General features: G+C 33.8%; 2 protein-coding genes across 3 annotated transcripts; both read right to left on the bottom strand.

The window, feature by feature from the left end:
* LOC124450549 lies at window positions 1–2799 on the bottom strand. Of its 2 annotated transcripts, none has more exons than XM_047001205.1 (2): window positions 171–2799; window positions 1–97 (listed from the first exon to the last, which is right to left on the bottom strand). In XM_047001205.1, exons 1-2 carry the CDS (start codon window positions 2686–2688, stop codon window positions 66–68), a joined length of 2550 nt encoding a protein of 849 aa, XP_046857161.1. In that variant the 5' UTR covers window positions 2689–2799; the 3' UTR covers window positions 1–65. The 2 variants fall into 2 exon arrangements, with proteins under 2 accessions (XP_046857161.1, XP_046857162.1); XM_047001206.1 differs by lacking the exon at window positions 1–97 and having other exon boundaries at window positions 164–187; window positions 337–2799.
* Window positions 2738–11612, bottom strand: LOC124452075 (E3 ubiquitin-protein ligase DZIP3-like). The gene is made up of 4 exons (XM_047002670.1): window positions 11603–11612; window positions 7318–7372; window positions 2807–3587; window positions 2738–2747 (listed from the first exon to the last, which is right to left on the bottom strand). Exons 2-4 carry the CDS (start codon window positions 7343–7345, stop codon window positions 2738–2740), a joined length of 819 nt encoding a protein of 272 aa, XP_046858626.1. The 5' UTR covers window positions 7346–7372; window positions 11603–11612.
* Between the last annotated feature and the right edge of the window lie 10488 nt (window positions 11613–22100).

Below are 22100 nucleotides of genomic sequence, written 5' to 3'. Positions count from 1 at the left end.
TTTAGCAAACACGTGATACTTAGAGCTACATGCAAATACGTGCACATTTCGATAATTTTCAAAATTCACTGATATTTCTTTTCGCTTGTTTTCAACATTGAAAAACACAACAGAATCAGGTTTTTGACAAGCAAATGATACATCACTCACCTCAAAAATTTTGTTTGTACCTTTTAGTTCATCGAAACTATAAACAAGTTTTGTCAAAGCATTATTCCAAAGCTCAGGAATATTTTTTGCCGTAAGCAAAATAACTCCATTTTCTACAGCAACCATGTCACTAAAAAAACATTCCTTGACAACACAGTCAAATGTGTTGAGATTGTATATAATTATCCTTGATTTTTCTTCATTGCTCCGATACATAAATTTAACATTTGAGCAAAATTTCTCGTTACGAAAACTGTAACTGTTAGTTAAACATGCACGCGGTATTGAATAAAGATAAAAGCGATTTCCGTATTCAAACAAAAGAACATTGTCGTTGTTCAAAATAAAGTAATACTTTACATATCCACTAAAGGAAAAGCTAAATCTGTTCTCATCGAAAGGATCGAGATTAAAAGACGAACTTTTGGAATCAGGACCTAAGTCATGAAGTTTCTCACCAGTGGGATTTACAATGAAATCTTTCTTACAAGAAAAAGGTTTGCTCAAACACCAAGAATGAAGACCAACAGTGAACAAAACATCACACACACGAAATTTATCACGCGTTAAATGATCGTCGTAAACGAATGTTTCATAATTACTCGCTACATCAAATATTTGAAACTTTTTTCCTCTCACAACAACACACAAATATCTTCCAGAATTAGAAAAACACAGTGAGGTCACATTTTTACATCTAATACTGCGTTTCTTCTCACCTTTCTTAACGTCCCATACTGTCAAAATATCTTTGTAACTAGTGACCATTGTGTACTTATCCTTAGAAAAACATTTGTTGGTAAAGAACTTAGAAGTAGAATCATCACAATGGAACGGACTGGAGGAAATTTTACCATTAATATCTAGTATCTTATCAAGCTGGGAAGCAAAAATCAAATCTTCGAATGGATGAAAGACAACGCTAAAGTCTTTCTCGTTATATTGCTTAAACTGACCAGCAATATTTTTTATCCATAAACATCTGTTTGTTCTCAATGAAAAAAGTTGCACGACGAATCCATAATAACCACAGACGACGTAATCATGATTTCGTGCAACATCAACAGAAATCAACTGACCAAGAGGCATCGACCATCTATGTAAACGTAATAATCGAGCCTTTACAAAACCCGTGTCTCTGTACTCTAGATATGGTAAATCTTTGAAACGTGTTTGAATCATTGTGGTCGCTTCCGACGACATATCATTGACTTCGTAGGCAACGCGTTGCAAAAAACTTACTTCATTGTCAAAGCGCCTAGAGTACGTCATTACAGAATAAACTTCATTAAATAACAATCGAATGTCCTCAGAAATATGAAAGTACACATCATGTGCGTTAAATAATTCAAAATTTCCAAAAGTACGACCTCTATCAACCAACACAGAAGCAACTAAAACTTCTAAGTCAACAAGATATTTACCAACATTTTTAACGATGTAATCAACATCAGAAATATCAAGTAAATGAAGCAACCAATACTTTACTGAATATCTCACTGATGCATGTTTAATGACGTCACAGTTTACACCTTCAGCTTTGAGGTTATCTAATAATTTTAAACAAAATTCTAAAACAAGTCGATGACCACAAAGAGTTTTTACTGAGTAAATATGTTTTCGATCATCCAACAACCAATCATTTAAAGATTTGTGAAAAAACGAAACACATCCTTCTCCATTGGTAACAAAAAGACAAGAGATAATCTCTCTAACCTGAAGTGATATGTAATTTGAATTCAAACAAAGAACGTCATCGATCATTTCCCAAGGAAGAGGTTCTTTAGCAACAGCCAAAGTATTTAAAATTGACTGAAACTTTTCGTTACTGATATCAAACGAATCTAATTCCTTACTTAATCTTGTTAAGCAAAGTTTGTAATATTCATTGAGATCTTTTGGTATGGAGCCTTTCAACAAATCCTGATTTTTGACTTCACTGCTAAGAAGTGACGCAAGCAACATAAGTCCGTCAGCTTTTTCTGCCAATATGTTTTTAACATAAGATAGGCTGCCAGTAGCGCCGATTCTTTTTTCAATCAATAATTTAATATCCTCTAAATTGCGATCATCGCTACAATTAATGAACAGTGGATTTAATTTTTCGAACTCATTCAAAGCAACTTCGTTAGGTCGGGTTGTAATTACAAATCGAAAACAACGTGGAAGTTTGTGTAAGTGATTAGCAAGCAAATTAGCAAGGTCATCTCTTTCTGGATAACCACATTCATCAAGAGCATCCAACACCACTAGAATTCGCTTAGGAAACTCCAAAATTGTAACAAACAACTCAGTAAAAAGAAGGGAAAATAATCCTTTAACATTCATGTTATTCAAAGGCTCACACAGTTGACCCGAAAGTTTTTTCACAAGAAGTTGTTTGTAAACAGGAAACTTACGACTAATTTGCATCGCTAAAGATTGAAGAAGTACATTGGCTTTATTGTAACGACTGTTGTTGTGTTGAAAGAAATGAATTGCAGTCAAATATTGTGGATAACGTTTACATAAAGTAGCTGCAATTACAGACTTACCCATGCCTGCAACAGCAGAAATAATAAATGCACGATTTTGAGAAGTATCGTCTTCAAACCAATCTAAAAACGTTTTAAAAACCCATTCCCGTGTTCCATGCAAATATTTTGCATAATGATGCCTAATTTCACTTTCAAATTTACAGCTAACAAGGTTTTTTGTCAAAATATCTTCTTCTGGACCTAAGTGAGGGTGATGTCGCATTTCATAAACTTCGTCTTTAATTACTGTGACAAAATCTTTTACCTGTTGTAAATTTTTCTCTACACCCTCCACTACTTTCTTAATACCTCTCTGATCAGTTTTAATATCAGTTAAATCGCTCTTTAATCTATTCCATTCTCTCAAAATTCTTTCACATTCTTCATTACCAAACAACTCATTTTTCAATCTATCTATTTCTTTCTGACTTATTCCTAAACGAACTAATGGTTCGCTTATTTCCAGCCAATGATTTTCAAATTCATCAAAGCTTACTGAAGTGCTAGTTAAGTGAGCAAAACGTTCATTACGAAATAATCTGATACGGGTAATATCTGCTTCAGTTGAATGATCATTGGGGTTATTTACTGACGTCCATATTGGATCACGTGGTGGTTTTAAATCACAAGTATTACGCAGGAGAATACAAAGTAAAGTAATGTCAAAATCATTTTCATTTGGTAATATTGGAAGATCAGGATATAGTAGATCCCACTGATGTTGCTGGATTTGTCTATTCTTCAGACTTGAAAGTAGTTGTGTATTTTCAGGATCATTCAAAACATTAAATAAATCAGTACCTGACAGTTGTTTCCTCAATGTTATTCTCAAGGCTTCTCCACCAACATCAACAATCAATCTCATCAACTTAAAACCATTAGTTTTCATGTCTGAGCTCGAGACAGACATAATGTTGCTCCCTGTAGAAAAAAAGTAGATAAGACTTCCATGGTACAAATTCATTGTGATTACATAGGAAAATCTTGGGTTGGTTAAAAGAAGGCAGTATAGTTTATGAAGAAGACAGTAAATGACAAATTGTTTTGAACTTTTACAAATTCTCTTAAAAGGGAATAATATGTGATTTGAACTGAGCAATCATTGAAATAAAATATCCCTTCTAAAATTACAAAATTTCTTTCCCCTAAGGAAAATATAAACACTTTTTTCTACAAATTTGAAAATTTTACTATCCGACGAATAATGCTATCCAGGCTTCGTGCAACTGTCCCCAGATGTACAAGGTACATAAAAAAAGGTACGAATGTGTACATGTGGGTAGCCTTGACCAGAGTTACAGTACATGGAACAACAGTAGTCAATAGTGCAACTGTTTAGTGTTGTATTTTTCATTAAATTAAGTGAAGTCTTAAGGACATTCCCAAGGTCAAGTCCCAAGGTCTTTCCGTAATAATAACATATGAAAAATAACAACAAATATTTTCATGTCAAAACGCCATAAAATGAAATCATTCCTTCCTTTGGCACTTCTTTTTGGTACAAAACGTTCTTTATGCTCCATGTTTAATAAAAATGCCTAATAATTATCATTATCTTTGCTTTTTATTGCTCTCCTACGCTCAGCGCATGTTATGTGTGCTTGTGTTCACGTGCTAATATCGTGCAAAGGAAGCTTGCAAAAAACAATATAATTGCCATGTCCTTATTAATGTCATAAATTTCAATGATAAAACGATAAGTTCTTCGCCATTTTGAATTAAAACAATTTTTTAAATGAATAAAACCAAACCGATTTGATATATCTTTTCACCACAATGGTGTGGTGAAAAGATATATCAAATCGGTTTGTTGTGCTGCACGAATATTTGCTTATTGATAGGACAATGTTGCCGATGATTCTGTTCCAATTTAAATTTTTATGTTCATTGTTAAAATGAAGAGGCATTGCACATGGTACATATATCATTGCTGATGTAGTTATTTTCCATAGGGCCATAATATATTTAAATTCTTCGTCATTTTTGACGATCTGTTCAATCCAAATCGTCGTCATTACTAATTGAAATAAATATAAAGAAAACTATATCCTGTCTGCTTTACATTTTCCTCACCAAAAAACAAAACACAGGGTGAGAGACAAAAAACGTGATATACGAATAAAATACCGAACAAAATACAAGCACGAACTTCACAGTGTAGCTATCAAGTTCCAAGCATTGACTATACTAAACAAAACAATACTATTCGTTATTGTTCGCATTTGCGACTATGAACGAGGACACAGCCGAAGATATCACGACGGAAAGACAGAGACTGCCTTAGTCAGACTTTTTTAGCATTGCCACCAAAAGTTTCTTTAGCAATCTAAAATCTGTATATGATTTTAAGCCTTTCTGAGAAAAAATTCCAGAAATTTGGTCAAATCAACAAGCTTTTATGGCATCTTGAAGTTGTGCATTTTTGGCCCAACGCCGTCGTTTTCTATAACACCAAAGAGACCGTCACTAGAAGGTATTTTGACGTCATCCAATATAGTCAGCATTCGGGCATATTTAGCTTATATTAAACATACGTTCTTTCACGCTGTTTAATTATTTGTCTTGCGAAGAAAGCAATAAATCAAAATCAGAATTGAGTCTTCAGTCCGATAATTCTGACAAAAACTTTATTCCGGGATACGTGACAGAAAACTCGGAAAGCAATAAAACTTGAGCAATGATGATTCGGATTTTGACTTCAAAGCATGGATGATCGGAAAGACACAAATTCTAATCTCATCTTTTTTAAGCCCTGGAAAATTAGTGTTCTATTGATTCGGCAAACTACTAAACTGACGTTCCAAATCCCTGGTTTTAATCGAGCCGAACAAAGTGTTGAATCACGGGAAGGCTCAAATACGAGATTTGCTTTAAAACCCAGATATTCCGTCTTCGCCCAGACTCAGGCCTTTTATCATTATAAGACATAGTGTGAAGACTCATACGAGAGCAAAGGCTTGACTCATTCGTACAATTGGCTGCAAAGCAACTATTTACCTTTTTTCTGCCTTTACTATTGCAAAGGCAATGCTTTTAGGCGCTTATAGGCTTAAGTTGTGCCTCAGCCAGCATTGCCTTGATAGAAATTAAATACACGACTTGTGTAACACGAGTACCTTGGATGACGTCAAAAAATTAGCTAGTTTCAGACTCCTCATTATCACGGACATAGTTCACAACAATAAACGATTTTAGTGAATTTAACGCTTTTACAAAAATCAAACGATTTGACCAAATTCAAAATTTTTTCCTCAAATGAGCAGGTGTAATTTATTTGGACTAGTGCTTCATTCAAGACTTAGGACCTAAGGAAGATATAATGTAATGAGGTATTTGCCGGTTGTCAGTCTCCTTAAATTTGCGCAGTTTTTGCAATGCTTTCTGAGATCGCAGGGGGCAAACATTGTGTATCTTTATAAAGATATCTTTTCGTAAAAGGTTTATATTGAAATTATAATGGGAAAAGAGGATCACTGTGTTGTTTATGGATGTGATAACGATAGGAGATATCCTGAAAAATATATCGTTTACGATGACGTTGTTATTCTTCGCTTTTTTCCTCCGAAAAACGAAAGACAAGAGTGCTTGGCAAAGCTGATCAACAGGAAAAATTTCAAAGTCACTACTAATACGAAGGTTTGCTCAAATCATTTTCTTGCTGGTTATCAATCCGAAGGCTTTCCCAATACAACTTGGTATCTTAAAGGATACAAATCAAAAGAAACCAGTAAACGATTACCTCCGAAAGATAGAAGCAAATCAAATATTCCGAAAATAAAGAGACGAAAAATTCTGTGTGAAGGCAGTACTGAAAAACGCTTTGAGCATGAGGATAAGGCATTTTTTTTCAGCTGAAATCACTGTTCTTGAGCAGTATACTGATCCAGACTCTGTGCACCACGACAGTCCACAAATAAATTGTACAACAGACTTGGATGCTACAAGTTATGATTCTGATGATAGCTACAGCTTTGAAAGTGATAAACATGACCTCATTGACTGTTTTTGTATCAAAACATCGTTACACATTTCTCGAATGTGAGCAAAGTTTTCGTTGCTTTCACCGTTTATAGGCAACGAAACTGCTCAATAAAAGCAATTACCGTCTCCACATACTTTTACTTCTTTTCTCCCCACTGGTAACGGATACGCATTACAACGAACAACCATTATATTGGAAATAGGTGCTTTAAATTGAGAATTATCGAAAATATTACTATTACAGATACTTTTCTGAAGAAATGTTTGCCCCCTGGCGACCAGTGAATGCATTGCAAAAACCGCGCAAATTTAAGGAGACTAGCAACCGGCAAATACCTCATTGGGGCACGCTGATAGGAACATATAGTATAATTTTATAGAGAACATAGAGTATATATTGCATTTAATATTTTTGTGCCATGCATATCTTATTTTGCAAGTGATTATCATAGTGGCAGTCAGACACTACCATTTTTTGAACAATAGGTGCAGTGAGCTTGCAAACTACACCCAGTAATATAATTATAAATACAGCAGTAAGTTGCACCGAAAGTGGTCCTTCTGTATATTTTCTATACTGTGGTTGGGGTGACAAACATTTGGATGTAATGATCCCTAGACAACAATGGTTTTCAAAGAACTTAACACATGTAGCCTATATTATGCATACATAATATGATCTTCAAATTAACAATCATCCTACAGTCCTGCCACAGTTTTTCTTGCTAAAAAAGAAAGTGTGTCAAGAAGTCAACAAAAGTGATGAAAGCAATAAAAATGGTCAACAAAACATTGTAATAAGAAAACCAATGAAAAATTGGTGGACTTAATTTTTATGAGAGTTGACCCAAAGTTGTGTAAAAGATGTAAAAATCTGTATGCCTATGACCAAAACCATTTTTCATTGGTTAGATTATTATTCTGAAAAAATAGGCAAACTACATGAAATAGCTAGCAACTGAAGAATATAAACATATCATTGACATAAATTAATATGAGCCCCCACCCAACAATTATTGATCTTCCTGTACATGAATTAATCCAAGTAAATAGATAAATCTTATAACAAAAACATATTTAGCCACCACACATTGTCCACAATCATTGATCAGTTATAAAAGATGGAGAACACATATAAAGTATTGACTTTAGTATGTTATTTCAGTAGCAAATCAACACATATCAACAAACAAGTTTTGTCATATCAAAAATTCAAAATATGTTGATGTACGTAACTAAGTGATGAAAACCCTTTACAACGATCATTTTAAGATTAAACGATGACAAAATAGCTTTCAAACATAAACAAATCATGTTAAGCACAGTGATTTAATTTTCTGCTTCAATTATATTCATTTCTTATAGAATGTTTGAAATCTAACTGGAATATCTCGTTTATGTATGTTGTATTTTATGGTTTGACAATAACCATGTTTAAATGCTTATAAAGAATAATAAAGCAAACTAGTTATAAGGTAGAATCATACCTACATTAGTCAAAGTCTTGAGTAGATTTTAAATGAAAAACTGTCATTCCTACAGTAACTATTAATAAATATATCACTTGCATGTTTATTATATCGACAAAGACAAGAGAAAGAAGCATGTATTTCAACTTTAATGAAATCGATGTCATTGCTTGTTACTTGAGAACGATTAAATTTGGTTCAACTGTTAGTTTATTACATAGTTTACTGACAAACTTTCGGATCCTAGAAAACCGAGCCTGTGAACACAAAAATGTGAGCCGCCTACAGTCTGATTCGTCCATCTAAAAAATCGTATGAAAATAGAGCTTGTTTCGATTTTCGTTAAAAAAAATCAAAGAAAATTGACTAGTCAAATTACATAGATTGGAGAAAGACAAGTGAACAAGAACCGAATACGAAAAATATATCGATAAATGTTTTGGATAACACAAATATAAATATCTAAACAACATAAATATCAACAAAATTATCCAACCTTCTGAGCAAGTATCCAAATTAAAGTCGGAACCGAAACAATCGGATAGAACGAGTCAAATATCTAAACATGAAGCTAGTATATTTATTGGTAAAAGCAAAGTCACATAACAATACCGCAACTTCTTATCAGACGTGTGTAAACAGCTAACAAAAATATGTTATAGTTATTGTCTCAATCCATGTCAATAAAGTTATTGGCAGTGTTGGTATATAGTTCATCATGAATATCCCACATGATTCAGATATCATTCCTTTTGTAAATTGTTCTGTTTACAAATTTAATACAATTTTCCTGTTGCTTGGTTAGCAGTTAGATCATTTTAATGCCAATGATTAAGACACGTTTTTCAAAACTGTGAATGGATTTTTCCCTTCATTAATCAAAAATTCCATACATGTATACTCTTGCACAAATCAGTTCACATTTTATAAAAAACCTTTGTTATTAAATAAACATTGTAAATTACGAATACATGGCAAACATCAACTGCACTCAATTATAACTACTTATGATCAATAAAAACACTGTAGATACAACAGTAAAGGATGCAACGAAAGTAAACCTTAAAACTGTTAAACAAACATGATCAAAACTATAATTTTAAACGCTCACTGTGTTGCATGAATCAACATTTCACAAAAATAGATTCGGTTGCGTACTTTCTCTGTGTAAATACATTCTTCCTATGTTTAACATTTGCTTATTTTACACATGTTCTTACTTTTAAAATGAATGGTTTGCTCAATACTATTAACAACATTCTCTTAGACACACAGCGATTAGTCGAAAGTGGCGTCGGCAAAAAAGGGAGGTGATGCATGATTGGACATGCTATCACCCCTACATAAATTTTTACAGATTCCCATTTTTTCCATAGACAAGTATGCTATTTCTCCTCTACAATACCTTTGAATAGGTTTTGCTTTCCTTTACCATTCAGCTTAATGTCAATAGTTAGAAAGTTGGTATATCATTTTCGATATGATTTCTCATGCATGTTTAGTCATACTTTATCGAGATGCTGCTTTAGCTAATTTGTTATGTCGGTAATGTAGTTCTAAAATATAGCTTAATTTTTCTAAAGTTACCCTCGTTTTAGAAGTAAGGCGACCGTGTGAACAAAATTATGCTTGCTTTAGTTCTTTACATGTCACTTACTCAACAAACGGATGAGAGATTTAATATAAACAACGCGACCGCATACATATTAGTTAAAAATTGTGATCATTATTCATACCTTATTGTTACATCAAAATTTCATCCATGTAAGTTTTGTTACATAAACACATTTAAATAGCGAACGAAAATGAAGAGTAAGTCAGGATCTCTTTCAACAAACAGTATAATAAAACTTTAATGACATCCATATAGAACATTCTAGTTATATAACTAAGTATACATCACAGACTAAAAACAATTGTTATGGAAATAAAAATACATAAATAAGAACCTCATGCAGAGTACATAACAACATTGAGATTAGTCAAATTCCAAACGACTAATGCTAAATCTTATAAAGTTTCACAAGTTTTAACTCAGGAATAGAGAACCATCTAAGATGGGAATTGAATGGCAATGATTAAGACACGATTTTTGAAACTGTGAATGAATTTTTTCCCTTCATTAATCAAAAATTCCATACATATATACTCTTGCATAAGTCAGTTCATATTATAAAAAACCTTTGTTATTGAATAAACCATTGTAAATTATGAATACGTGGCAAACATCAACTGCACGCAATTATAATTACTTATGACGAATAAAAACACTGTAGATACAACAGTAAAGGTTGCAATAAAAGTAAACCTTAAAACTGTTAAACAAACATCATCAAAAGTATAAATTTAAAAGCTCACTGTGTTGCATGAATCAACATATTACAAAAATAGATTCGGTTGCGTTCTTTCTCTTTGTAAATACATTCTTCCTATGTTTTACAAATGTTCTTATTTTAAAAATGAATGGTTTGCTCAACACATTTAACAACATTTTGTTAGACACTGTTGTAAATTGTCATGTTATGTTATGTAGTGTGTGACTGTGTCATATTTTTGATATAACGGATATTATGTTGATGTAAAATAGTCATGGTGAGAGTCAATGCGTCATTGCGGTAGGATGTAGGTAGAAACGGGATGGCAAAGTTGTGCGTCATATGTAGACTCCAAAAAACCACTTCCGAATGATTACACATAAATATAGCTTGAAAGCGTTGGTTCGGGAGTTCGGAAAAGTTGACGTTATTGCTGTATGAACTGATCATACAGATTTGATGAATTAGAGTTGTATTGCAGAAGGCAATAAATTTCGAAAACGCAGTTCTAAGATTGACGGTTTTCCGTAATCTTAACGAGATCAAATTTAATCATTCCGTATCGCGAAGAACCAACGCTTGGAACGTAAAATCGTGCACAACACTGTAAATATCTTATTGAAGTGTCAAAATTATATATTCAAAATACAGTCCCATCGTTAGTGTGAAGTTTTAGAACAGTGAACAAGCACTTCGCGCAGATTGTGCGAAAGACACACAGCAAAAGTGTAGCCGGCAAAAAAGGGAGGTGATGCGTGATTGGACATTCTACCCCCTACATAAATTTTCACAGATTCCCATTTTTTCCATTTACAAGTATGCTATTTCACCTCTCCCATACCTTTGAACAGGTTTTGCTTTCCTTTACCATGCAGCTTGTTGTCAATAGTTAGAAAGTTGGTATATCAAATTAGATATGATTTCTCATGCATGTTTAGTCATACTTTATCGAGATGCTGCTTTAGCTAATTTGTTATGTCGGTAATGTAGTTCTAAAATATCGCTTATTTTTCTAAAATTACCCTCGTTTTAGAAGTAAGACGACCGTGTGAACAAAATTATGCTTGCTTTAGTTCTTTACATGTCACTTACTCAACAAACGGATGAGAGATTTAATATAAACAACGCGACCACATACATATTAGTTAAAAATTGTGATCATTATTCATACCTTATTGTTACATCAAATTTTCATCCATGTAAGTTTTGTTACATAAACACATTTAAATAGCGAACGAAAATGAAGAGTAAGTCAGGATATCCCTAAACAAACAGTGTAATAACACATCAATGACATCCATAAAGAACATTCTAGTTATATGTCACTTACTATACAAACGGATGAGAGATTTAATATAAACAACGCGACCACACACATATCAGTTAAAAAATGGTGATCATAGTTCATGACTTATTGCAAAATTCTTTTTTTATCCATGTAATTTTTGTTACATAAACACATTAAAATAACGAGCGAAGATGAAAAATGAGTCAGGATCTACTTCAACAAACAGTATTATGAAACATTAATGACATCTATGTCACAGTATAGGCATAGAATAAGAATATACAGAAGAGTCACTTGTGTCGGAAGCTCTGATGTTTTTGCCTTCGCGCATGTCGTGGTTAAGGAAATATACAGTAGGTCCACTTCGTGTGCAACTGGCAGCTGTATATTTAGTTAGATTACTGGCTGGCGTTAGGCATTGCATCATTCCTATTCGTCAAAAAAAGAAATTGACTGGCTGCCACTATGGCAATCCCATGCGTATTAAGATATGTGTGGCACGAAAATTTCAATAAAGTGGCTCTACTGTACGTTCTTTTATGGTGTGTTTATGTAGAACATCTCAGTTATATAACTAAGTATAAATCATTGACTAAAAGCAATTGTCATAGAAATAAAAATACATAAATAAGTACCGCATACAAGGTGATTAGTTAAGATTAGTCATATTCCAAAGGACTAGTGCTAAATGTAATAAAGTTTTACAAGTTTTAACTCAGGAGTTGAGGATCAACTGTCTAAGACAGGATTTTCAATGTCAATGCTTAAGACACGATTTTCGAAAATGCAAACGTTTTTTTCCATTCATTAATCAAAATTCCATACAAATAGATTTTTGCATAAATCAGTTAATATTATAAAAAATCTTTGTTATTTCATAAACTATTGTAAATTATGAATAATTTTCAAACTCCAACTACACGAAATTATAATTACTTATGATAAAAAAAACACTGCAGACACAAGACTAAAGAATGTTATGAAAATAAGATAATGCTTATCTCAAATGTGTAGTACCGATGAGAAACACATTGTAGTTCAGTCTCAGTAGGCAAATTTAAAAGATTAGTGGTACCAGTAAGGGAAAAAACACCCACAGTGTGCATTTATTATTTCCAAATAAAATGCTTAGAGCGAGTTAAATCACAGTATAGGAATATACAGTAGGAGCCCTTTGCTGTGCAACTGGCTGCTGTATATTTAATTATGGTTGTTCACATGAGCCCAGGAGCCGGGATTCAGCAGAGCGTTAAAACATTTTGGCAAATGGAAAAGATTAAATACTTCACAACAAATATCTTATTTAAGCAATTTCTCTGTAATAGGATTTTGGAAAATCACAAAAACTTTAAAATGAAGACAAATAATTTAGCTTGATTTGAGAATTATGACTAAAATGAGTTATAACACTTAAGAAAAGGTTGTAAATTTTTCACTTAAAGCTTTAACTCTTTTCAATGACTTAAAATCATTTTACGCCTCGCAGAATCCCTGTTACCGGGCTCATGTGAGCAAGCTCTTAGTTTACTGGCTGCCGCTTGCCATATCGTCCATCCTATTGGTCACAAAATGCAATTTACTGGATGCAATATGGTAATCACATGCGTAATAAGATATGCGTGGCACGAAAAATTCAAAGGAGTGGCTCTACTGTATGTTCTCTATACTGTGGTTAAATGTTCTTTTTCATCTCATGTGATTTTTTCTTTAAAAATATGAAAATGCAATCTTTGCCAAGAAAATTGGTTAGTTTATGCAACATTTGACGAGAGATGTATATAGTAATTCTCTGACTAAATATTGATGTTATGCAAAGTTTTTCCTCCCGCTAAAGTGAACCTTCTAAACATGTCAAGAACTTCAGAAAAGTTATTTCTTTTTTTTTTTGAAAGTTAGAACTATGTTGACATTGCAATTTTAGTGGGGTGTCGATTTTTGGATTTTCGTCCCGTATTGAAGAATTGGCACATGTACCATGTTGTTTGTCGTGTTTATTTTACCCCTTTAAGTTGAGATTACTTCTGGTAAACGAAGTGCATACAAACTCTTATACAAGTAGTTTTTTAACACTAACTAATTCATTACACGTTTGTAATTGACCATGCGGCGTGCATAAATTAAACATTTGTTACTTTTTCAAAACTTGACGTTACTAAGGTTACTGATATCCATCTCATTGTTGCTAATACGTAACCCCTTAGTTAGGATTGGTTAGTATTAAAGTGTTGTACTATGAGTCTACGACAAAGACACACTATGTTTTACCAATACCAATTTAAAGTCTAATCTCTAACGATAGAGTCTCACGTTTTTAAACATTCTTCCATGTTTGCTAAATGTCAACATGCTGCGATCGTTTATTGCAAAAAAGCAACTTTACCGCTTTAATTACTTAACTTTTCCGGTGCCTACAACTGTTTTCACTGGAAGTGAAGAACGAAGAGACATTCCCAATTCATGTAAAGTTGACAACGTCGATCACTCCACATTTATGGAAGGCATTGAAAAAAAAGTGGAAGACAATGAACAGTTTTTCCTTGTTGTGCAATGCAGTGTTTTAATTCTTCGATCTTTATCTTTATGACAGCGAGAATGCAAAAGATCTGACCCAAACAAAGTACTTCGAGTTAAATAAATGCGAGAAGATGGCATTGACTCGGGTGCCATGTCTCAAGAATTTTTTTCTGAAAAAATCTCACAAATAAGTTCGACAATGTTGCCCGATGGAACACTAATTGGCTCTATGTGCAATATTCAGAATGGAAACTTTAGAGCTGGTGGTCAATTGGCTGCTACTTCCATTGCTCATAGAAGTCCCCAACCATGCATTTTGAATGAAAGTGCCTACAACTTGATGCTTTATCCTAATATTGATATGAGTAACTTAGTACTAGAAGAGCATTTTACTGAAGCTGATCGTGAGCTCTTGGAAAGTATAAAGAAAGATGTTCATACTCACAGAGATTTCATTATTAAGAGAGGGTACACTGGCATTATAGATGGCTTGCACACTGATGACATAATAGGAACTGTAATGGTGAGCATAATTGGCAAAGAATTCTTTTTCTTAAAGAGTTTGCTTAAAGAGGGTGGTGTTTTTGCAACTCCTTAATTTTCCAAAACTTAGTTGTAAACAAGAGAAGCATTTGAAACTGTATAAATGACACAGACTATAAGAGTATGGTATAGATTACAATCACATTAGTTGATGTTGCCTTTAATTCACAGCAAATCATTTGGCTGTTACTTTAAAATATCGTAAATTTTATAAGATGTCACCACAGTTATTCAGACATAGTAAACAGAAAATTATATACAATGTTTTTATCAGAAAGATACCAGAAACTTTTGGTTTACTGATGTTTAATAACCATGTTAACTTAACAATTAAAAAACAATTTTTGTAAAATGAAATGCTCATTTTCATTTTGTAATAACAGTCATTTTACAATATTCAGTCATCAAATGCAGACCTAGAAAATCCAATCCGCCCAAACGTGTAAAAATCAATTGTCTTTTGCTATGTAAATTAACTAATTGTAATAATCCAAGGCTTGCCTCCAGTCTTAAGGCAGCTTTAACCTGCTTGATCCATGACACAGTATAGAAAAAAACAATAGTCTCACTCCATTGTGCAACTTGGTGCTGTATATTTAATTATATTACTGGCTGCGGCCAGCCATCCCAGTGCTCTTATTGGCCCAAAAAAGCAATTGTCTGGCTGACACTATGCTAATCACATGCGTAATAAGATATGCGCTAGACAAAAAATTTCAACAGAGTGGGACTACACTTTGTTTTTATACTGTGTCCATGACATTTGCAAAGTACTCTTCATACTCGTTTTTGTTTCCAAAAAGATAATTGTTCTGTAGAACCTGATCACACTGTTGTTGACCTACAGGTTGAAGAAAATCGTCTGAATCATGCCTCTAGGGAAGGAAATATAACTCATTCGGCCTTCCTGGTATGGTGTCAAACCTTGATCTTCTTATGATGAGTACTCCAATTATTTTTTACATGATTCAAGTCTTGTTGAATGAGACTTGAAAAACAAAACCATAGGCATTCCATTTTCAGTTCATTTCCAGATGAAACAATTATCTGATCCATCAAGTCTTTAAAGAAGTTGATCCACCAGTTTGCTCGGCTTCTTCTAAAGTAAGACCACCACCCTTCAATTCTTTGATTGTGTTGAGATGTACCATACACATGCGACTGGTCATAATTTGGAATGAAACTTAATGCATGGAAATCTTTGTCTCGAATGTTCCAGCGAGAAGGTTAAGTGTTCTAAATTAATGGAGGACTTCCGGAAACTTGAGAATTTCACTTGTGTGTTGTTTGGTTATTGTGATGTAACATGCTAAACATGCTAAAGTGCACAGGAAAACTTCTCGACGTTTCTGCGTAAGGGTGTTCGTCTCACAATTTCGTTTGACTGTGCTCATTGACTATTTGTTATTTCGTATTTTACGTCAACACTGAAAAAATTTGTTTCTTGCCCTTTTTTCAGTTCCATACCTTCAGAAAATTTTTAAATTCTTAAAGATTCTCGAAAAAAATGCCTTGATAGAAGACGAGCATTGTCTAAATCTGGGGCAGCTGCTTCGACACTTCCAACATGCTAATATTTTGAGGTTATGAGATTTCTTTATAAGAAAACAAGCTATTTGGAAACTCGCAGCAATGTGGAACTTGAAATCCAAACAATACCAGAGAACATATTGGACATATCCTCATCACAATCTCTAGGACCTAGTCAGCATTCTTCAAGCTGTTCAAGCGTATCAGATGAGGCAAAATATGGTAAAAGAAAGCATCCAAATTCTAAAGATCAAAAAGACCCATTTTTTGACCATGTGAAGAGTATGGATGTGAAAATGGTAAATTATTTAGAAAGAATTCAGATAAAAGAGAAAATGAAGATAAGGATGAAGAAGAGTTATTTTGTATGAGTCTTGTTCCAGTTTTAAGAGATATGGAAAAAAAGCAACTCAGAAATTCTAAATAAAAAATTGAACAGCTTTTGTATGATTTACAATATTCAGATACCTAAAAAAAATTGTTGTAGAACTTCACATATCGCATTAAATAATTAATAAAATACTCTCACTTATACAAGATACATTCCTTCCAATGAATACAGATATATGGCAAGTGAAATCATTTATTTTTAGAATTACAGCTTAAACAAGTATTGCTAACTACATAAGTGAAAAACCCTTTTTGTATGAAAACCCATCACATCACTAATGCTCATATTAAATATAAAATATATTCTGCACCATAGTTATTTGATGCACCAACATTTCTAATGTCACCCAATCCATTCATACAATTTGCATCTTGTCGCCACTCACCAGGGTTAAACTCATTACCCATTTGCCCATTTTGATCAGCAAATGATGCTGGGCAGTTTAGATTAGAATCATCATGTTCATTTACGCTCATAAGGAAGTTATGCAATGCCACAACATCTTTAGTTATGGCAATCACATTATCAACTTTGGCAACTATAGGCCTATGAAACATGCGAAACTGACTGACACATATACCAAAAGCATTTTCAATGACACGTCTGCCTCTGCTTAGACTGAAATTGAAAATTAGCTTCCTCACAGACAGGTTTGAAAAAGGATAGGGCTTCATCATGTGGCGTTTTAGGCCAAATTCATCATCCCCTACAAATACGTGGGGTAGTACTTTTGTTGAATGGGTAATCTCGCCATCTGTGGGCATGTTGAGAAGCTTGTTTTCAATAGCATAGCCAAGATTGCTGTTGGAAACACGCTGCCATCACTTCGCCGCCTACTATCACTAATATCAACTAGGGTGAATTATCAATTTGCATCACAAACTCCCAACAAAACAATGCTATGAGTCTTTTTGTAATTAAAAAAACTTGATGCCTGTTCAGCAGGAGCAAACATATGCACATGCTTTCCATCAATTGCTCCCAGCATATTAGGAGGAAAGCTCCTATTAGGAAGCTCCATCGATCTACAAAATCTTTAGATACTTTCCTCGAATCACTTTCAGTGCAAGGTGTTTTCATTAACCCCAATTCCTTTAGTTTGTCCCAAAGTGCGTTGCATGTTTCGTAGATAATTTGACCAACAGTCGTTGAGCTCATTCTATACATGACAGCGATAGTTGTATGAGCATCCTCAGAATTGGATATCCTCATGTGATACTGATTTAGATCCACCAGAATCGGATTCAAATTCATTTGAATCAGATTCGGCATATTCACCTGATCAATCTCATTCTGATTCACCAAATCCATCACATTTTGATTTATCAGCTCTATCTTATGATTCATATTTGAAAGTAACTTCCCTAATCCACACAATTCTCATCCATTGGACTCGAATTCAAGTAATTTCAATACAGCTCTTCCTTCTCATCCATCTATATTACATGATAATACATCCACATGATTTGGGATTACTTCATCTACCAGATTCTGATTTCGCAACTTTATATTCCATAAATGATCACAATGACAATGATGAACATCCACAGTATTTGCAGGTAAAAAGTGGAAATGACGCAGAACCAAATGCAAGGGTAAATGATTGCATTGAGCTTGAGGGAGACGATGTTGATCAAGTTATTGAAATCAATTCACTTCTGTCTATTAAAGAAATTGCAGAGCAGGATGATATTGATAGAGGTGTTGGGATAAACCCACTCCTTCCTATCAAAGAAAGTGAGGAAGAACATGATTTTGAACAAGGTGTTGGGATAAACCCACTCCTCTCTATCGAAGAAAGTGAGGAAGAGCAAGATTTTGAACAAGTTGTTGCCACAAACCCCCTTCTTCCAATCCAAGAAAGCGAGGAACAGCAAGATTTTGAACAAGTTTTTGCCGTAAACTCACCACTCTCAATCCAGGAAAGCAAGGAACAACATGATTTTGAGCAAGGTGTTATCTTAAACCATTTTCTCCCAATCTAAGAAAGCGTGAAACAGCATGATTTTGAACAAGATGTTGCCATAAACCCACTCCTCCCAATCCATGAAAGTGAGGAACAGCATGATTTTGAACAATATGTTCCCATAAACCCACTCTTCCCAATCCAAGAAAGTAAGGAACAGCATGATTTTTAACAAGATGTTGTCATAAACCCACTCCTCCCAATCCAAGAAAATGAGAAACAGCATGATTTCGAGCAAGATGTTGCCATAAACCCACTCCTCCCAATCCAAGAACGTAAGGAACAGCATGATTTTGAACAAGATGTTGCCATAAACCCACTCCTCCCAATCCAAGAAAGTAAGGAACAGCATGATTTTGTACAAGATCTTGCCATAAACCCACTCCTCCCAATCAAAGAAAGTAAGGAACAGCATGATTTTGAACAAGGTGTTGCCATAAACCCACTCCTCCAAATCCAGGAAAGTGAGGAGCTGTAAAATTATTACATTGATGAGACGAAAAATGATTTAGAAGAATTGTATATGGTGGTGAAATTTTTGACGCATATACTTCAATGATTCGTACAAACGTAGGCTAAACATTTTTTGTCATTTGTGCCTGATTCTATAACGCTCATTCAAAAAAGTACTTGCATGATTGATTCTGATGTATTCTGCAAGTTTTATAATATTACGATAATAACTAATCGTTCATTGCATGAATTATGATAATTAAATTTTATAATAATTTTTTCAAAAACTTATGTTATGACCTTAAATCTTATGTTTATTGATGCTTTATATGACTAATTGTGATTATATCAATGTTTTAAGAAAATGCAATCTACATATGATGGTTTCTTTATCTTTTTCGCGTAGGTATTTTTACATGCGTATGTAAAATTATTTGTCAGCCCCAGGAAGCTAACCCAAACTTATCTAATTCATGTATAAAATGATGCATATGTAATAACGACCACACAAATATTTGCAAAGCTCGACTAAACTCCGTCTGCCATTCCCGCTTTGTGTAGCGTAAGAAAATCAACAAAAATTATAATAAAACACTTATATTTAGAACAAATGCCCATAGCTTGAGTAAGAACTTTCCTCGCACGAGTTAATAATAAAACTCATGACAATTGGAGTTTTATCTCACATTCATTTATTTTTGATGCATCGGTTGATGTAAAGTTCAACGTTTGATACTGACCTAACAACGCACTCCAGTCACTCCTTCATGAAGAAAGCTTGTTCAATTGGAGAGAGAAGAGATACCCCTGTGTGTTAAATAGCACAAGAGTATACAATATTTGAAAGGACGCTGAATTTTACCCAATTCAATACTTGAAAATAGAAGAAGTGATGTTATGCGCCCCTCCCCCCCGACCCTCCAGCTCCCCCGCGGTATCTTAGATACAGACCAAAAAACCGCTTGTTCACATCTTAAAATACATAATTTGTGAAAACGTTTCACTTTCTGCTGCTTTAAACTTGTTACATTTAGACTTTTGAAATTTTACCATAATTTATCAAAAGGTCATGGGACTTTTCAAGAACTCTTAATAAAAATAATTTTTATTCTACAACTTATTCGTTACTAACATAGTTTCTAGACCGTTTGGTTTGATTACTTCGTAAAAAGTGGCCACCATTTTTTCTTCATAAAATTTGGTCAGTCAAGAGAGCGAATGTTGTGTTACGTACTTTCACCTTGGTCTAAAGAAGTAAACTTTTTCTCAAGAGTCAAGACAACAAAACATACTTTCTCAAGATTAAAAAAATTTTCGCGCTTTAGCGTGCTGTCAAGTGAGAATTATGAGATACCAAGGCCTGCTTCATACGTCGCATTTTACATGCGCCGAATGCATTAGAGGCAAAAGAAAATGAGATAAAATTCCTCATTATCTTTTAAATGTTTTGGCTCATGTAAAATCTGACGTATGAAACAAGCCCAATTCTCGTCTACATTTTTAATTTTATGCTTAGAATTTACGCCAATAGTTCACTCACCAATTTAGTAAATTACTTTCGAACGACTTAAAATTATAGCATTCAAATCAAAATTCAAAAATATTGTTTTTGGCTTCCAAAGCCGAAACACATGGCACATGCTGTACACGACGACGTAAAAACTTTGCATGACGTTTATAAAATGGATGAATAAATCGATAAACCTTTACTAAATGTTTCAATAGAAACACCTGGATCTACTGTTTAAACACAGGACAGTAAGACTTCACGAAAAACAAAGCCATAAACTACATCCAGTCTCAAAACCCTAAACAAACATCCATTATTGTGATTAATATTGAACAACATCACTATATTCAGTATATTGCTAACCGCGAACGAAATTTCTGGCTGTTGCTTTCTTTTAGAAGCGGAAATACATTATAATTCTTTTCACATGTGAATATCACTAAATTTGCTTTCAAAATACATCCAAAGCGCGTAAGATGTGATTCATACACAAAACAACTTGAAATGGTTCGGCTATGAGCTATGCTTGTATAATTCAACGCTATTACGCAAGTTTGGTTTTTCCAAACAACACATCGTATTGGTACATGTTTGCAGAGTCAAGATGACTACTGCTGAGGGTGTCGAAATGTCAGTCAACAACAACAAAAACAGTCCTTCACAGGACTATACCATCCTGGACGACCTACATTTACAAACATGTAACGATTCTCCCGAGTTGAAACCATTTACTTTACATCGTATCGAAATGCTAAAATATTTTCGCTACATAAGATATTCAAAAGAATATATTTTAGAGAAAGTTCATGAATCATCCAAACCTGTAGAAGAAGTCAAAGGTACACGAAAATCTGCCTGGGTTTGCCTTCGATGATTGCTTGTTAGTTGTTCGTCCATATTTCAAAGCAGTCAAATACTTTGGTGAAATGCGTCGTCAGATCTTAATGTAACTCACGACAATGACATAACGATACTTAGAATGTTAGAAGAAAATAATAGAACAGCAAGTTCTTTGTGTTAGAAAAAACTATATTCTAGTACAAAGTCTAAAGCTACTGGGCCATTTGGCAAAGCCAAAGCGAGGAGAAAAAAAAATAAAGCCCCTGAGGCCGACGCTATATTGACATATTTTTACCACACATTAATCGCCCCCACGCATGTCATTAATGATGTCACGTGTCATTTTACTATAACATCCCTCCCTCAGACCCTCACGAAGGTTTACAATGCTCTACGAAGTTATGATACATGATATTTTTCTTTCCAATGGAAATTTTTAGTTCAAGAAATATATGCTCTAGATGATTAGATGAGCAAATGATCTGAGCAGGCAAAATCACGAGAAAACTTTGAAAATTCAGATCTCTAGACGGCTGAAAATAGTCATTTTATAGATAACTTTTTTAAAGTCATTATATTACTTGCTCTACGAAAACAGCAACATCTTAGAAATTTTTTTCCAAAACAATTTAAA

The sequence above is a fragment of the Xenia sp. Carnegie-2017 genome, unplaced genomic scaffold (assembly GCF_021976095.1).
Source record: "Xenia sp. Carnegie-2017 unplaced genomic scaffold, XeniaSp_v1 HiC_scaffold_24, whole genome shotgun sequence".
Lineage (NCBI taxonomy): Eukaryota > Metazoa > Cnidaria > Anthozoa > Malacalcyonacea > Xeniidae > Xenia > Xenia sp. Carnegie-2017.
Note: the sequence above shows the minus strand (reverse complement) of the source record. Positions and strands in the feature narration are given on the sequence as shown.